Raw genomic sequence first — 18,050 nt, 5'->3', positions numbered from 1 at the left:
ACAAGGTGTCATGAGAAATAACAAAGGTGGTATGGCCCTTGGGCAATCAAAAATGCCCTCATGCGGCCCTCAGGGTAGTTTGGGTTTGAGGCTCATGGTCTAATCTGCCTTTTTTAAGTAATTACTGGTCTTCAGGAATCACATGCATAATTTATTAAGGTCTCTGCCATGGAATTTATGATCTTATTAGTAACTTCCTTCATGGTCACAATGGTTGCTACCGTCAAGATCTTGTTATTAAATCTCCTGCTTGGAGTATAGCTTCTCGTGATTTTTCATCATTGCAGAAAAGAAAAAAACCAAAACGGTACAATAGTAAATTTGCATTCCACTTCCATATTTCAGTGTATTGTCTGTGTCCATTTATAAACTGTGAGATGAAAGCGGATACTCCATTGCCTTAAACTTAGTATCATGTTCTTTGTTCAACATCGATTGTCTTGTTAAATTTTATAAAAATAATGTCTAGCAACATAACAAAAAGATAAGACGCAGTTTCCAAAAAGGGGTATACACAGGAGTTCCTGTGTATCATGGAATCAGAAAAAGGTATTTCTTACACATTTTGTAGCATATGCCGGTGTGATTTCTCTTTTTTCTCATGGTAGGAAGGGTGACATAGTGAAACACATGGATACAGAGGAACATAATGTGCATTGTGTAGAAGGCAATAAAAAATGTTAGTTTTAGAACACATGATGACAGCATTTTTAACGCGGAATTCTTGTTCACATTATTCCTTATTGAACACAAGTTACCTATAAGCAATGCCCATTAGGCTGGTGCATTATTTAATAAAAAAATTCCTGATAGTGAAATAGCAAACAAGTATGACCGTTTGAAGAAAAAAAATCCTGCATCTATTGTCGTAGAGATTCATATAAAGTCTAAGGTCATGGGAGATCTCCTGATTTCTCATTTTGGAAACTTGGCAACTCTGTATTAACCTGTACTAAGCTGCCTTCTGATTGAAGAGGTCTTTTTCTCCATTCCTCAGGTGGCTGCCTAATACATTTTGACTGTCAATATATCCAGGAGAGATTTTATCCACTCAGAACAATGAAAATATCTGAACAATTAGTATATGGATAATTGATTGATCACCAAAAAGCAATGTCTGTTATCAACTATTGGTCAGTCATTACCATCTATACTTGTTTATAAGTCAGATCCAAGTGCAATCTGTACAGACCAATTTGGACAATACTTTTAAGTGAGTATATATGGTTTTCATTCAGAATTCACTTTGTCACATTTCAGTCTTATCTTGTGCAGTGCTTAAATCAATGCATTATTCCTGCAGTGCTCAATTAACTATGGTATTTAACTGCCTGGTAATGTGGTCCATTGATATTTAGACACCAAAAGCAGATTGTGTGGTCCACTGATATTTAGACATTTATGCAGATAAATCGAGTCCAACTGCAAACAACATAAATACAGATCAGTCACTCTAAAATGCTTTGGCAGATCAGGGTTTATTCACTTTTTTCTTCCGATTATTCCTTGTAAACTGCATAGACATGGATCTGCCAGTGCATTACACAATTGCAGATCTGGTTTGTGCAGTTTGTAGTTGGATTCTGCTTATAAGTGAGTATAATAATGACCTCATTTAAAGAGGGTAACACAATTAGCTAAGAACTGATCTACCATGAGGCCCTCATACAAAGGAATTTATTTATTTTAGCTGCATTTCTGAAGCCACTGGATATATTGGGTTTGGAAGAAGGAAATAGAGTGGGCATTTCTAATCTCAACTGGAATAATATTCCAGAGCAGAGTTCCAGAGTATTGGAAACTTTTTTTTAAATAACTCCTTATTTGGTTTGGGAATTTTATACTGTTTGGTAGATATGGATCGCAGGTGGGGAGTATTACCAGGTAGCCTGTTCTGGAATAGTGATTGTAAATATTCAGGAGCACTATTATGGGATATCCTGTATATTAATTAGACTTTCTCAAAAAGATTCGGTCATTAATAGGTAATATTTTTAACTTACCAGCTAAATTTTCCTTGCTTTCTTTCCTAATTGATATTAGCCTTAATGCTCTTTTTTGAAGATGTGCCAGCTTTGCTATGTTTTTGTCATTTGAATTACCCCATACTGTATTACAGTAGTCTAAATAGGGTTATATGTAACTGTTATAAAATAGTTTTCTGTGCCTTTCAGGGAGAAAATGTCTAATCTTACTGAGAAGCCATAAACTTGAATTGACTTTTTTACTGATATGTTTGATATGTTCAGTCCATGATAGGTTATTATCTACCAGAACACCAAGTAGTCTATCATGGCAGACCATATGCAAATGTTTATCCTTCCATGTTAGACATCATTCATCACTATCAAGATTTGTCCTTTTTTGCCATGTTGAGATAAGTAATATTTTAGTTTTTCCAGTATTTACCACCATGCCTTTGCATGTGCACCAGTTTTCCAGTTTGTTTAGGGCATTCTGTAAAGAAATTTTGAGTTCATGCTTTGTGTTTTGGATGTCTGACAATGTTGTGTCATCTGCATAGAGATCTATAGATGATATTGAGTCTCTTAGTAAATGTGGTAGGTCATTAATAAATAAAATTAATAGTAATGGACCTAGAATTGAGCCTTGTGGTACTCCATATCTAATTGTTCCAGGTTCAGACAGAACATTATTTATGTAAATATGTTGTGTTCTCTCACTTAAGTAAGAAGTAAACCATCTAATTGTTCTTTCATCACACTGGTAGATTTTCAGTTTCTTCAAAAGAATTTCATGATCCACCATGTCAAAAGCTTTCCTGAAATCTACAAATACAGATCCTATTATTCTACCTTGGTCAAGTGCTTGAAGCCATTTATAAGTTAGGGAGATCAAGGCAGTCTCACAGGAATGTTTCTGTCTAAAGCCTGATTGATTAGGGTGTAACAGCAAGTGTTTGGTTAAATATGACATGAATGAGTCATGGACATGTTTTTCAATCAATTTTGACAAGTTTGGTAGTATTGAGATTGGTTGGTAGTTATCAGCGTTATCCTTAAAACCAGATTTGTGAATAGGAGTATATAAACAGTATATATAAATTCAGTTGTTTCAACTTCAATACAGTAAGTAGAGAAACATTACAATTTTCAAAATGGTTCAGTCCATAAAAAATACTGGTTTGAAACTAATTACACTTTTGGGGCATACAAATTCAGTTCACCTGCTTTTTGCAGATTGTTGAACACTAAAGTTTTAAAAATTGTTCCACCCCAGAAAGAGCCCATTACCTGACCCACAATATTAGCTGCCAAGTGGCTTTATAGTTGGGGACCACTTTACTGTAACATGATGCATTTTTACTTTCAGATAGAAACAACCTTTCTGGCTCAGGGACTTCATATGAAGCTGTCATTCCAGCAACAGAATAATGTGAAAGTGTGTGACAACACACCATATGTAATCAATAATTCAAGCTCTACTGAAGATGGCAAGCCAGTAAGTAGCTAGGGTCCAGTAGCTAGAGAACTGGTCACTTTTTGCATGCATCTGGCTATTTGTCCATCAGCTCACTGTTCTTGTTACCATCAAAGCTGTCCCACCCTTGCATCTGATGTCATTTTGTGGCTGAATTGCTACTAAAATGTATATCATACAATCGTTTATCTTTTTTTGGTCCTGTATTGAACAGAGTTATTGCTCTTTTCAACTTACTCATGGTGTCCTTGCCCTAGGAAATAATTTTTCAAGGGAAGTAACCCTTATTGTCTTCTACTTTGGCCATATGGAGTTATTACAACAGCAACAGCAACAAACATAAAAACCCCAAATCAAAACAAAACCAACAATAACAGAGTTTTAACAAGAACTTCACTTACAAGCTACTCGGAAAACATTGGAGACAGAATGATAAACAAAGTCTGTCTATTTGTTTGCTGATCATAAATGAAGGTGCTTCATATAATTTTCTAATTTTGTTATTTATATTAAAAGAATTAACCATAGCTATACACAGCTTTTATGCTTTTATTTATAACAGGTCTGATGGAAGTTTTTGAATGGTAACCAGAGATAAGACAGAAATGCAGTTTGGTTTATGGCCCTGCATTTTTCAATCTTGAGAGGCCCTAGAATGTTAACAGAAAGACCATAAGAAGAAAGGGAAAGGAAACAAAACCCAACCTGCTGAGGCCATCAATAAAATGTTTGAATCATCACTGTTGGGCCCAATACACCATCAAGTTTATCAAACACTTTATTGTTTAACAGTATGTTCAACAAATGTCCTGGTGATTTTTGTGACCCTCACCATCCATTCTACTTTGTCCCTGTAACTCATGTGGATTCACATGGGCCAAATGATTTAAATCTGTCAGCACCCAGCAATGTGTTATGTTAAACCCGATTTCTTCAAACCTTGGAAAAAAAACCCTGATCCACCCCAGTTGAATCAGAGAAGATTATACAATCACAGATGAAAAACTCCTGCATTTAAAAGATCGGAATGTTTCATTCATCCTTCCATGTTCTATTCCACAAGAAGATTTCCCTGTAACATATCCTTGCACTATTAGTGGCAGCACCTGCCATATTTCCAGGACAGAAAATATAAATTTCCAACAAATTCATGAAGTAGAAAGCCCCTCATATGGTTATCAGTTGGGTAATGTGTTTGATGTTGTTGTTGTTGTTGTTCTAGGATTTAACACCATTTTTCAGCACAAGATAGGCTATACATGGCGGCCAGTATAACAGGTGGAGGAAGAACCCTGGAAAACCCAGGGAAGAACCACCGACCAATGAGAAGCTACTGGCAGGCTTTCCCACGTACCCACGCTAGCCGAGCCTTGGACTCGAACCCATGCAGACAGAGGTGAGATGGCAGTGATCCGGAAAGGTGAGCGCTTTAGACCACTCGGCCACTCGGGGGCCCCTGGTAATGTGTTTGAGGTGTCTTTCATGCATGAGGGTAATTTTACAATCAGTATCAATTAAAACACCAATATGTCACAGACAGTTTGACCTCTTCCAAAGAAATGGTGAGTTATATATGATAGTGTCACCAGTCTGTACTTATCCATGAATAGTCAGTCCAACATATATCAATTATTTCACATTGTACTGTTGGTCAGACTTGTGAACCCATTATCTTATCATTGGATGATATAGATCTTTTCCAAATTAGGACTGATGAAAGTTAAAAGTTATCCTTATAAAAATATTAACTACTTATTGCTTTTTTTCTTCATATGTAATCCATTTATTAAATATGATAATACAGCAATTCCGTCAAATTTTTTTGCGTTGATGTTTTCTCATGCATAGGACTATTGTACTTTGAATTGATTCCAGTGCCCTCATTAACATATTCCCGTTAATGCATGGTGTTTCCAAAATAAAAGTAGGTTGTTCTAAATTTTCATGGTGCAGTGCTTAAAGCCAAAAACAATTATAACTGTTAAATTGTTGCATTTTTTGTTATTTTTTTGGGTTGTAAGAGCAGTAGATATCTGGATTCTATTGAGATAATTATTTAGATTTAATATAAAAAAAATAGAATGACCTATATGTAAAATGAGGGGCAATAATAGTACCTTATGAATAGTCTACATGTTTAATGTTCTTACTATATTGTAAAAGTGAGGGGTTAGTTTAATTTGAATGGAAAAAATTTGGTGAGAAAATAATACATGGGCTGAGTGGCGAGACAAACAATGTAACCCTGTAACTTGGATTTCCTTGCCTTGTTGCAAATCCCAGAATAGATTCCATTAATCCCAACATGTTAAGTGACTCAGTTTAACACACTGTGGAGCAAGTTTGTAGTAAATGACGTTATTTATGATGCACCAATCACTAATAGCTATATTTTCATATTGCAGATGTGGTCTGCAACTATCTAGGTGTTTGCACTCATATCTACAGACAAATTTTCGTAGACTCCATTTTGAAAATCTTGTTATTGCTACTCCTACATGGTTGATTATATCAGGATGAGGTTTTCACTCTCTAGCACTTTTCATTATATTAAAGATTTGGTTTTAACATGAATGGTTATAACATGATTGTGTGTGTCTCTTGAGATTTTGTATATTTTTGTGGGGGTACACGAAAAAAAAAGTTTTTTTTCAAAGGGCACAATTTTTAAAAAAGTTCATGTCATTTTGGCAAAGAGATTGTGTATGAATTAAAATATAACATGATTGTGGTAATGCTCCCATAATTTTACAATAATTTCACCAATTTCTTTGTGTCAAAATAAACAAGAGTTTGATTTAATAATTTGGCTAGATGTGTTGCATTCTGGAAGAATTGATTGTATCATTCTTTATATGATTAAAGTTGTTAAACATTTCAATTTGTGAATGTTCATTTCAGATGTGTCAGTAGTCAATCAATGCACTTTGATCACTTTTGTCACTTTTTTAAAGATGTCAGATCATAATTTTATTATTACTAATCCATGAACAATAAAACCATTAAATCTTTCAGTTTGCCTCAGTGCATTCTCTGCACGATCATTGCTCAAACAATAGCCAACATATGTCATTCTCAGGGGAAGACTGTTTAATGAGTTATATGAGTTTTAATGAGTTATAAAAGAGTTTTAAAAAATGAAAGCTGTCAACATATGCATGTAGCTTGGCTCTGTTGTTTAACAATCACTATGCAATCAGTTGACCAGTGAATAATGTCATCCTTATCCTATAAAAAATGACTGCATTGTTGATTAACAATTGTTCTTGCTGTAATTGTTCAAAGTAATTGATGACAAAGTGTTAATTACTGGGTATTTACACAGAAAACAAAGCTTTTAATGTTAAAGAGAAGTTTGAAGCCCTGGACCGGATTAAATCCAGTGTTAAAGACAGCTCAAGATTGATCTGATCATGAGTTGACCATACGATGATGAAAGTGTAGCTAAAATTCAATCAGATTTTCAAAAAAACAATAAAGCTTTCTGATCCACAGCATAGAATTCTAGAAGTGTGAAATTTATCCAGACAGCGTTTATTGGCCTTGGGACATACTCATGCATACATACTGAACCATAGATGTGCTTCGTCTTTCCATACAGAATTACCACTTCAGTGGCCTAGTGGTTAGAGCGTTGGATGCAGGAGGTCGTGAGTTTGACCTCCAGTTGAGTTGTACCAAAGACTTACAAAAATGATACTAACAGCTGCCTCGCTTGGCGCTCAGCATTAAGAGATTTGAATGTCTTTAGACTATTCGGCCTGGTGTCAGGATAATTTGACTGGGTGGGACATCATGCTACATGTCTGCGGCATGATGCCCCAGTGCTAGGCATCACTGTAAACTGCCACACTGCAAACATCATAGTGATATGACTGAAAAATTGTTAAAGCTACGTTAAAAATCCAAATCACACATGTTTTTATTTGGCTTTGAATTCAGACACATAATGATCTGTGACAAAATAACTACACATTTTACTTCTGTGTGTTATACATTAGACATATTGTACCAATGTACGGTTCTCTGAATAAAGTAACATGATATATATGCAATGTCTGTTTTCACTTCATGTGGATTTCTTGTTTTAAGATTGTAACTGTGCCAATGAAGTGCATAGTTTTGCACCTACTTTTGTTACCACCACCTGCCCTCACCAAGTTTTTGGTGCATGTATCATTTTCTTCTGCTAACTGACTTGGTTGGCTATAGTATGATTTAGTACATAGCACAATGATGTTTTTGGATCCTGACCATCATGTTATAGCAGGGTTACACTGTACTTGGTCCTAAATTGAAACCGTGCAGATCTGTCTCAACAGCCATCATGAAAATCCTGTTATGGCTACTGCCCTTGAATGGATAGTGATACTGATATGAGGTTTTTCCTAGAATACTTCTTATGATAACTAGCTGGCACTTAGTAATATTTAATATGTGGTTGCCATCTTGAAAATCTTGTCATTACCATTACTTCTGAATGGATGGCCATATTATCAATGGGTTTGCAGATAAAGACTTTTTATGATGTCTACTTGGTTCTAAATGAAGATGATGCTGATTGGATGATGGATATGGCCATCACAGTGGCCATTCTGAAAATCTTGCTATCAGTACTCCAGAACAAAAAGTAATATTGCCATGAGGTTATCACCAAAAGGCTTCTTGGTCCTAAATGGAAAATGGTGCCGATCTGATATCCAGTATGACTACCATGGCAGTCATCTTGAAAATCTTACTATCATTACTTTTTCAAAGCAGAAACTCATATCAACATGTCATTTCCATCAGAAAATATTTAATGATGTTGGTTCTAAATGAAAATCTGTTATACAATATGTCCACCAGAGAAGCTAATTTGAAGATCATTTTATTGAAGAGTATACGAGATGGTTGCAGCAGTCGGTAGTTTAAAGGAAGAAATGGTCTTTTATTCTTGGAAATTATTTTCAGCCAGGAGAACATGTCTCATCAGGGGACTCTTGTTGACAGTATCTTAGCAACTGTTATTCAGGTAGTCTTCACGTTTACACTTATAAATTTCTTATAAATTGTAGTGATATCTTGCCTGAGGAGTAATGTGTGGGTCAAGGTCAAAAGCTAGGACATGATTGATATTTTGGAGGAAGGATTCATTTGAACATTACATGTTCATGTATATCAATGTGACTCTTAATCCTTTGGTCATTAATTTTATACATGCCTGACATTTCTTTCTTACACATGTATTATATATCTGTCAGTAATACTAAAAGAGAAGAAAACATAATATAAAGAGATAGTGTTTGATGTTTGCTGTTAATTGAATAGTTTCAGATAGTAGCAGCCTGGCTTTCTCTATTTGATCTAGTTCTTCTGATTTTAATACTGCCCATCATGAACAAAGTTGTCTACCCCTGGATCAGTCGCCGTGGTTACAATTTCACCATGGAAAAAAGGATTGCCTTGGGACTTGTTTTCTCTGTGACTGCAGCATTTTCTGCTGGATTGGTAGAAAAATTCCGTCTACAGAGTCTCTACAAAGACGAGGAGAGTACCTGTTGTTACAGATGTATTAATCAGCTAATAGGTAAATATTTAATCTGAGTTTGTATGATCATAGATAGGCTTAATTACCTTCAAGTACAAACAATCAGCTGATAAACAAAGTCAGATGAAAATGATGTCACTGTTAATAGCCACATTTTTTATAATGACTTTTTGTGTGTTCACATCAGTATATGTATCCAAAACTGATAGTGAAATTTTGTAATCATATGGTGAAAAATAGTATTTTCATATGACCATTTTTTAGTTGGATATATGTTGTTATGGTGTTATCTGCATCCATCCAACTGTCCATTTCTTGTACAAACATAAATGAAGAGCTGATGATTTGTAATAATCTAACAAATGACCTAGGTTGAATCGTCTTAAGGGATAATCGCTTACAATTTTTGCAAAGCCACAAATATCTGAATGAATTCATAGTAGTTAAATAATTTTTTCAAAATTAGGTCCATTTTGTATTTTTGATCAATTATTAAAAGCATTGATTCTCACTAAATACAACTCTATGTCTTTGTTGATGAATAAAATTATCCTTTATGAGATGTATGGAAATCATGTTTGAAATATGAAACAGGAATTCTTTGAAGTGGCTTGATAGCATGTTATAAATCTCTTTCTTTGGGTGCCACTTATTTTTCATTGTTTTGGGTTTTTATTTTAGCTCTACTGGTCATAGACCACAAGAACTTATCAGATGGTCTGTTGTTCATCCCATCCATCAGCATAGGTTTGTTACCACTAATTCTCCTAAATTGTTTGGAGGATTTCAGTGAAACGTTACCTACACATTCACCATATGGTCCTTAGATGGAAATGGTGCTGCTTGAACATTCAATATGAAAATCTTGTAATTGCTACTTCTCCAAAACAAATGGTCATATGAACATTGGGTTCTCACCAAAAAACTTCTTATGTTGTCTACTTGGTCTTAAATGAAAATGGTGCCACTATGATGTCCATTATGGCCACCACAGCAGCCATCTTGAAAATCTTATTGCTACACCTCCTACATAGTCATACCACCATGGCGTTTTCACAGAAAGACTTCTTATCACGTTTAGTTGGTCCTCAATGAAAATGGTACCAATATGGCCACCACAGCAGCCACCTTACAAAATATCACTGCTCCTCCTGAATGGATGGTCACAAAAGTTTATTATTGCTATATCTCCTGAACTACTTGGAGGATGAGCATACAATTTTACATATACATTCATCCCATGGTCTACTTGGCCTGATGAAATGTTGCTTGGGCATCCAGTATGACCACCACAATTTCCATCTTGTAAATCTTGTTATCATTACTTTTCCTGAATGGAACGTCATTTATCAACATGGAATTTTCAATAAAAGACTTATGATGTCTAGTTGGTCTTAAAGAAAATAGTGGCTATCTGATGTCCAATATGGCTGCCATCGTAAAAATCTTGTTATTGCTGAATGGATAGTCATATCCACATGGCGTTTTTGCAAAGTGACTGCTTCATCTAGTTGGTCTGAAATGAAATGCCACTGTTCTGACATTTGATACAGTTGCAATAGTGAGCATCTTGAAAATTGTGTTATTGCTACAACTCCTACATGGATGGTTTTCACTAAAGTCTTCTAATGATGTCTTAGCTGGTCCTAAATAAAAATGGTACTGACCTAACATCCATTGTGGCCACCATGGCAGCTATATTAAAAATCAGATTATTGCTACTCGTCTTGAATGGATGGTCATATCAACATGGTGCTTTCATGAAAAGACTTATGATGTTTAACTAGTCTTAAATCAAAATTGTGCTGATCTGACATCCAATATGGCTGCCAGAGCAACCATCTTGAAAATCTTGTTAGTACTGCTCCTCCTGAAAGGAAAATCATAGTTGAAAATATTGTTGAAAATGGTTGGCTATATCATCATGGGGCTTTCACCAATAGGCTTTGTATGATACCTAGATGGTCCTAAATGAAAATGATGCCAATTGTACATCCAGTATGGCTGTCATTATGATTGTCTTAAAACTGTTGTTATAACTTTACCCCCTGAATCAATGATCATTATGACATGGGTTTCACCAATAGGTATTTAATAATGTCTACTTTTTCCTAAAGAAAATGGTGCCAACACCCACCATGTGCACCATAGCAGTTAATTTTTAAAAAATGTTTTCAACACTTGACAGTTAAAATGAAGAAATGGTCTTGAATTCCATGAAATTCTTTTCACCCAGTAGAGTGGCAGACCCTTCAAAAGATTATTGTTTTTCACTGCAGTTTTTAGTTCTGTTGGTCATAGACCAGAACATCTTATGGGATTCCTGTTGTCTGTGGTCTGACCTCCATCTGTCCATTAACACATGTTTGTTATCGCTACTCCTGAACTACTTGGAAGATAGCCATTAAACTTTACACCATCTTGAAATCTTGCTATCACTATTCCTCATGAATGGATGGTGATTTTAACATGGTGCCAATTTGGTGTTTGGGATGTCAATCATACTGAAAATCTTGTTATCTCCTGAACAGAGAGTCATATATGACAAAGTTTCTTTTTACCGTAACACTTCTTATTATGTCTGTTTGATCCTAAATGAAAATGGATCCACTCAGACCTGGCCACCAATATGGCCACCACAGTGGGCCAAAACACTAAACATTGTATGCTCAGAAACCAAACTTCATTCCATTTCCTTTATACAAAATCGTCCTCACTAAGAAACAGAAGAAAAAAATCTGTGTTGCAAAATTCTGTTTCAGAATCACTGTCTTGATTATCAACACCCTCAAAAATTATGTTTGATCATTGTCAGTTGAATGAGACCTCAACAGGTTCTGTCCTTTCCTAGAGACCCCTGTTGTAGGCATACATCTCTGTATACAGATGGTTTATTAGATGGAGACAAAGTCAGAGCTGCCATTGCATCACCTCATGCTGGTTACTGGAATAGAGCCACAGCTTTTATTGAAGAAATTGCAGCCATACTAATAGCTTTGAACTATATCATATTGACAGCCTTACAAAATCTTAAACCTGACACCTCAGCATCTCAGATATTGGAGAAATAATGCTGTACTCATACTGTCTGGAAAAAATATTCTGTACTCTGGGCTGCTAGCTTGGTATAAAAGAGTAAAGAAAGGGCAGATAAAGCAACCAAAACTGCTCTCTGGTCACCCATATCTGAATGGAAAATTCCATATACAACTTCAATACATGTTCCTAACAAGCAGGTGTACTTTATATAGAAGTCTCTGATATGGCAGATTGCATTGTATTTGAATACTTCACTGTTAATTTTCTTCTACAGGTAACTCCAACTACTGTGCTGCTGATATGAGTATATTGTATCAGATACCACAGTACACACTAATTGGGCTTAGTGAAGTGTTCACCAGTGTAGCAGGTAAGTCTACAGGTACCAAGATTCTCCTATGATATACGTATCCCAACATTTACCAATTTAGGTCAGATTTATTTATAAGAAAGCTTTTACCCGTAACGTTACTGTATTGAATCTATTCCAGCTCTGGATGTTTGATGTCACTTTCAGTTTTGTCAGTTCAGTGCATCTATCTTGGTTTGTAAGGTTTAGTACATTAAAAATTCATTTTAAGTCTTTCATTCTTGTACACAATTCTTAGTCTCTCAACTTGAAATTAAGTCTAGAATTCATACAAATTGGTTGGAATTTAAGTATAATTTGAAATTGACCAATCAAATGCTATATGTTTTGACTTAACTTTGTGACTTGTGTTGATGAAATTGGTGCCTGGACTGGATTCCACCAATATAACTTAAATCTGAATCGGGACTTAAGTTTAGAATCCAGTGTTCTAATTGGCTAAAATTAAAGTCTGTCTTAAACTTGACAAATCATATGTCTCAAGTCTAGATATAAACATAAGAGATATATTAGTGAAATTTGGGCCAGGCCCCACATTCATGTAGCCTCTTAACTCTAGTATGTACTGAACTCAGAACTTAGAACCTTCTGAAATTTGTCTATGAGTGAATAGCATGAATGGAATTGTTTTTATCCATAATTGTTTTACCATTGGCGTCATCCCATTTTTGAACCAATCGGAGATTGGTATTCATTGAAGAAGAGATGATTTACTGAGTATTTATTGCTATGGCTCCTACAGTCATGAAACACTAGCATTTGATTTTTGTGGGAGAGATTTCTGTCATAAAACAACAGCATTTTTAGCTCATCTAGTTGTAAACTAAATGCTTCTTTGTCATTGATCTGTCATCTGTCATCCCTTAATCCATTAGCATAATTTTACTCCTCTTAAACTGGCTGGAGAATTGCCATGAACTTTACAAACACATTCATCCTGTGGAGTAGATCCTGAATAAAAATGCTGCTGCTCAGCTCAAATGTCCATTATGGCTACCACAGCAGTCTTAAAAATCTCATTGTTGCTATGTCTCCTGAATGGTTGGTCATATCAGCATGGGGATTTCACTGAAAGACTTCTTATGGTGTCTTATTGGTCCTCCTCAATGGTTGGTCATATCACTATGGGGTTTTCACTGAAAGACTTCTTATGGTGTCTTATTGGTCCTCCTCAATGGTTGGTCATATCAACATGGGGTTTTCAATGAAAGACTTCTTATGGTGTCTTATTGGTCCTTCTGAATGGTTGGTCATATCACTATGGGGTTTTCACTGAAAGACTTCTTATGGTGTCTTATTGGTCCTCCTCAATGGTTGGTCATATCAACATGGGGTTTTCACTGAAAGACTTCATATAGTGTCTTATTGGTCCTCCTGAATGGTTGGTCATATCAATATGGGGTTTCACTTAAAGACTTCTTATGGTGTCTTATTGGTCCTCCTGAATGGTTGGTCATATCAATATGGGGTTTTCATTGAAAGACTTCATATGGTGTCTTATTGGTCCTCCTGAATGGTTGGTCATATCAGTATGGGGTTTTCATTGAAAGACTTCTTATGGTGTCTTATTGGTCCTTCAGAATGGTTGGTCATATCAACATGGGGGTTTTCACTGAAAGACTTCTTAAGGTGTCTTATTGGTCCTTAAGAAAAATAGTGCTGATCTAATGTCCAGTATGACCAACACAGCAGTCATCATGAGAATCTTGTTATTGCTACTTCTCCTGAATATTGGCATGGGTTTTTGCCAGAAGACTTATCACTACTTCTTTTGATCTACTTGGAGGAATGACATGAAAGTTCTCGCAGGTCCTAAATTTAAATGGTGCTGATCTGATGCCCAGTATGGTAACCATGGTGGCCATCTTGAAAATCTTGTTATCACTACTCTTAAATAGAAAGTCATTTTAATATGGGGTTTTCATCAGAGGAGTTCTTGCAGTGTCTATCTGGTCCTAAATGAAAATCATGCAAATTGACCCTCAATACAGCCATCATGGTGGCTACCTTGAAACTATTGTTCTTTCTGCTCCTCCCAAATCAATGGCTGTATCAGAATGGGGTTTTCACCACTTCTTATGATTCCTATTTCCCCAGGACAGCTGGTCATGTATTCATGGTATTTTTATTAAAAGACTCTTTATGATACCTAGTTGGTAGTGAATGAATATGATGCTGATCAGACCACCAACAGCCATGTTGGCCATCTTCAAATTTGTTATCACTTTTCTTCTTGAAGGGATGGTGATATCAACATCGGACTTGTGTTAAAACTAAAACAGTTCTGACTATATTCAGTTGATCCTAAACGAAATATTGCCAAAATGCACAAAAATCTAACTACAGTTGGCAATATTGACATCTTTTGTATAAAAAAATCTCTTTCATGACTGCTGTTGCTAAAAATAGAACAACTTTTAAAAAATGTCTCAAGAACAGCTCAACAGAATATGACCACATTTGACAGAATGCATCCTGTCTTAAAGGGTTTTCAAGCCTGTAAAACTGGTGCTGACCCAACTTTAGATGTGGCAACCATTACTAAAACATTTAATAACATCTGTATAATTTTTTTTCAAAACTGCTCTATAGAATCTCATAAATGTTTGAAAGCATCCAGGCATGAAGACCATTCAGATTTGTACAAAAGCTGCCAATTCATGACCACTGTTGCTAAAATTAGAATTTGATAAATGTTGAAAGCATCCTGGCCACTGTTACTAAAAATATAACAGATGTTAAATAACTGTTTCTAAAAAGAAAGTTCTTAACAGAATTTGACCAAATTTGACTGAAACTTTCCTGGCATAGAGCTCTTTCAAGTTTTTACAACTGATGATATGCCATTAAATATGGCCACCATTACTAAAAACAAAGAATCCTTTAAATGGCTTCTTGTCCAAAACTGAACAGAATTTGATTGTATTTTACTGATATGGCTGAAGACACAACCCTTACAATGTTGTCCCTGAAACCAATTAATGTAATTTTTGACCAAACTTGACAAAACATTATGGCAAAAAGAATTTTCAGATCAGTACAATAATGTTGGTCTACCATCAAATATAGCTGTAATTACAAAAATGAGAAACACCTTAAGATGATTTCTTCACCAAAAATGCTGTAAAGAATTCGACCAATCCTGAGGGAAAGCATCCAGACAAGAAAACCTTTCAGATATGTACAGATGATGCCAATCCATCATCATATATCACCACCATTACTAAACATGGAAAAACTTTTTAAAAACTTATTCCAGAATAAAACATTCAAATGAAATTGACCAGATTTGACAGACGGAAGGCATCCTAGTAGGACACACTTTTCAATTTTGTGCAACAGATGCTGATCTGCCATCAAATACAGCCTCCATTACCCCCAAAAAATTTTGATCAAATTTGACATAAAACATCATTGCATAGAGGTCTTTCAATTTTGATGCCAGTCCAATATGAAATATGGCATTGTTGCCAAAAAAACAGTAATATTTAAATGATTTCTTCTGAAAAACTGCTCAACATAATTTAGAAGCTTTCTGGCATAATGAGTTTTCATATTTGTACAAATGATGCCAATCCACCACAAAACAAAATTTGAAGAAACATTTACACAACTTTATCCAAAAAACAAAACAACTGCTGAACAGAATTTGACCAATTTTGACAAAGTGTCAGGCATAGAGACCTTTCAGTATTGGACAAATGATACTGATTTGCCATTAAATATGGATGAAGATAAAAAAAACTAGACAAACCTTGAAACAGTTGTTTTCATAATATATGCAATCAACAGAATAGGAAAATATTTCAACAGGAAGTATCATATTTTTCCAGGTTTGTTGACCAACTATTCTTGAATATGGCTATTAGATAGATATCCATCAGTTGAGCAATCCAGGGCCTATTTGAGTCTCTTGTTTGATTTCTATTTAACCTGATAATTATTCATTTATGAAAAAAGTCCTATTTAGAATAAGATATTACTCGACTGCATTGTCTGTATTTCAGGACTGGAGTTTGCATGTTCCATTGCCCCACAATCCCTAAAGAGCAGCGTGATGGGACTGTTCTACCTTTTTTCGGGGCTTGGCAGTTTATTCAGTGTAGGATTGATTTATGTCCTCATGGGTCATTGGTTTCACAGTAATAATGTAGGAGATATTAACTGTCGCTGTGTCAACTCTATAGGGGGGAACAAGGCCTGTCATTTGGACTTCTATTTTTACACTCTTGGTGGCATACAGGTTCTAGGCTTGGTGGCATTCCTAATTGTCATTTGGAAGTGTAAATTACGTAAAGAAATAATCGGTATCAGTGTGCAAGATCCAGCAACAGCAACAAGACCGAACCCCTTTAAGGCTGATGATGAGACATCTACAAGCACAGCAATATCGGAGGTTGGAGTAAGGCCAAGAATCCCTGTGAATCTTAATCGGACAATTAGCCAAGATCACTCTGGAAGGCTCAATAGATTGATCTCTGATGAAAGATGACATTTTCGTATCATTTTTTTTCTCATGTACATTGTGTGCAAAACTTGTAATAGCATTGACCTAGACTGCCAGCACATAACACACAGCAGCTTGTGATCTAAATATTTTGTTGTAGGTATAGAGCCCCTCCCATGATAAGAAAAAGGGGCCAGTCAAATTCATTTGTCAAAAAGGAGGGCATGTACTTATTATCAGACGACGATATAATTTGTCAATACTTGTGAGAAAAAAATTAAATTTGAGGGTAGCACATATCTTTTTGTATGGTCTCATCACTGGATAAATACAGTGTGATTTTAAGTGAATCTTAATTTCTGGTGAATTATGGGATAGTAGATTTGGTCATGTTTCATTCAGAGCTAGGTGTGTGTTATACGTGGATAAAGCAGTGGAAATTATCCCCAGAAAAACAGCCTTAAACTAGCACTTTTCAGAACTGACAATTAAATTTTTTAATGATTCTGATTTTACTGTTTGTTTTATTAGCTGCTGGTCCGTGTACACACAGGTTCAGATATAAGCTTTGAATATGACTTGAGTAAATATGGTCAGTAGCCATTCCTTTCTATTTATATGTGATTTAGGGCAGACAAGAATTTCAAAGGATCACCCTTCATATCATTCAATACATGTCATAAAACTTAGTACTAGCCCCTGTAATCATAAATGTTTGATCTGGTGTTTGTTATGAATATTTATACATATTTCTGTATTGCTGGCTGAACTGTGTAAGAGTATTCACTGATGTTTTCAAGTCGATATGCATTGATACACTGAATAAAACTGTAAATCCCATTTTTAATAATCTATTCACTATGCATAATTGAAAGTACCTTAAAAATGCAAAAGCTGGGGAATGTAATAATTGCAAAACTGCATTTATGTTTTGTTGATAGCCATGTTGTATGAATACATCTTTCCTGATAGCATAAACCTGTGGCCTTGACCTAGCCCTTTGTCATATCAAATTATTTCTTTCCACCAGCTTAGAAGAAAGCATATAGATTTGTGTATGTAAAGGATAAGATTTGTGTATATATAGGTTAATTTCTTTTTCTACATTAGAGCATCTGCCTTGGATACAGGAGGTTGCAGGTTCAAACCCTGGCCAAGACATATCAAAGACTTATAAAAATGGTACTAACAGCTGCCTAGCTAGGCACTCAGCATTAAGAGGT

General features: G+C 35.4%; 1 protein-coding gene across 1 annotated transcript in view; it reads left to right on the top strand.

Moving 5' to 3' along the window:
* LOC149775363 (solute carrier family 15 member 4-like) overlaps positions 1-17,667 on the top strand; it is a 47,136-nt gene extending 29,469 nt beyond the window's left edge. Inside the window, exons 5-8 of the mRNA XM_089943990.1 lie at positions 3,334-3,462; positions 8,752-9,010; positions 12,285-12,380; positions 16,388-17,667. Coding sequence (XP_089800116.1) covers positions 3,334-3,462; positions 8,752-9,010; positions 12,285-12,380; positions 16,388-16,872 — 969 coding nt within the window. The 3' untranslated portion in view covers positions 16,873-17,667. The remainder of the gene's footprint in view (positions 1-3,333; positions 3,463-8,751; positions 9,011-12,284; positions 12,381-16,387) is intronic.
* Positions 17,668-18,050: the final 383 nt, after the last annotated feature.

This window comes from Sinohyriopsis cumingii, chromosome 19 (genome assembly GCF_028554795.1).
Source record: "Sinohyriopsis cumingii isolate HCF-2022 chromosome 19, ASM2855479v2, whole genome shotgun sequence".
In the NCBI taxonomy this organism is placed as follows: Eukaryota; Metazoa; Mollusca; class Bivalvia; order Unionida; family Unionidae; genus Sinohyriopsis; species Sinohyriopsis cumingii.
Note: the sequence above shows the minus strand (reverse complement) of the source record. Positions and strands in the feature narration are given on the sequence as shown.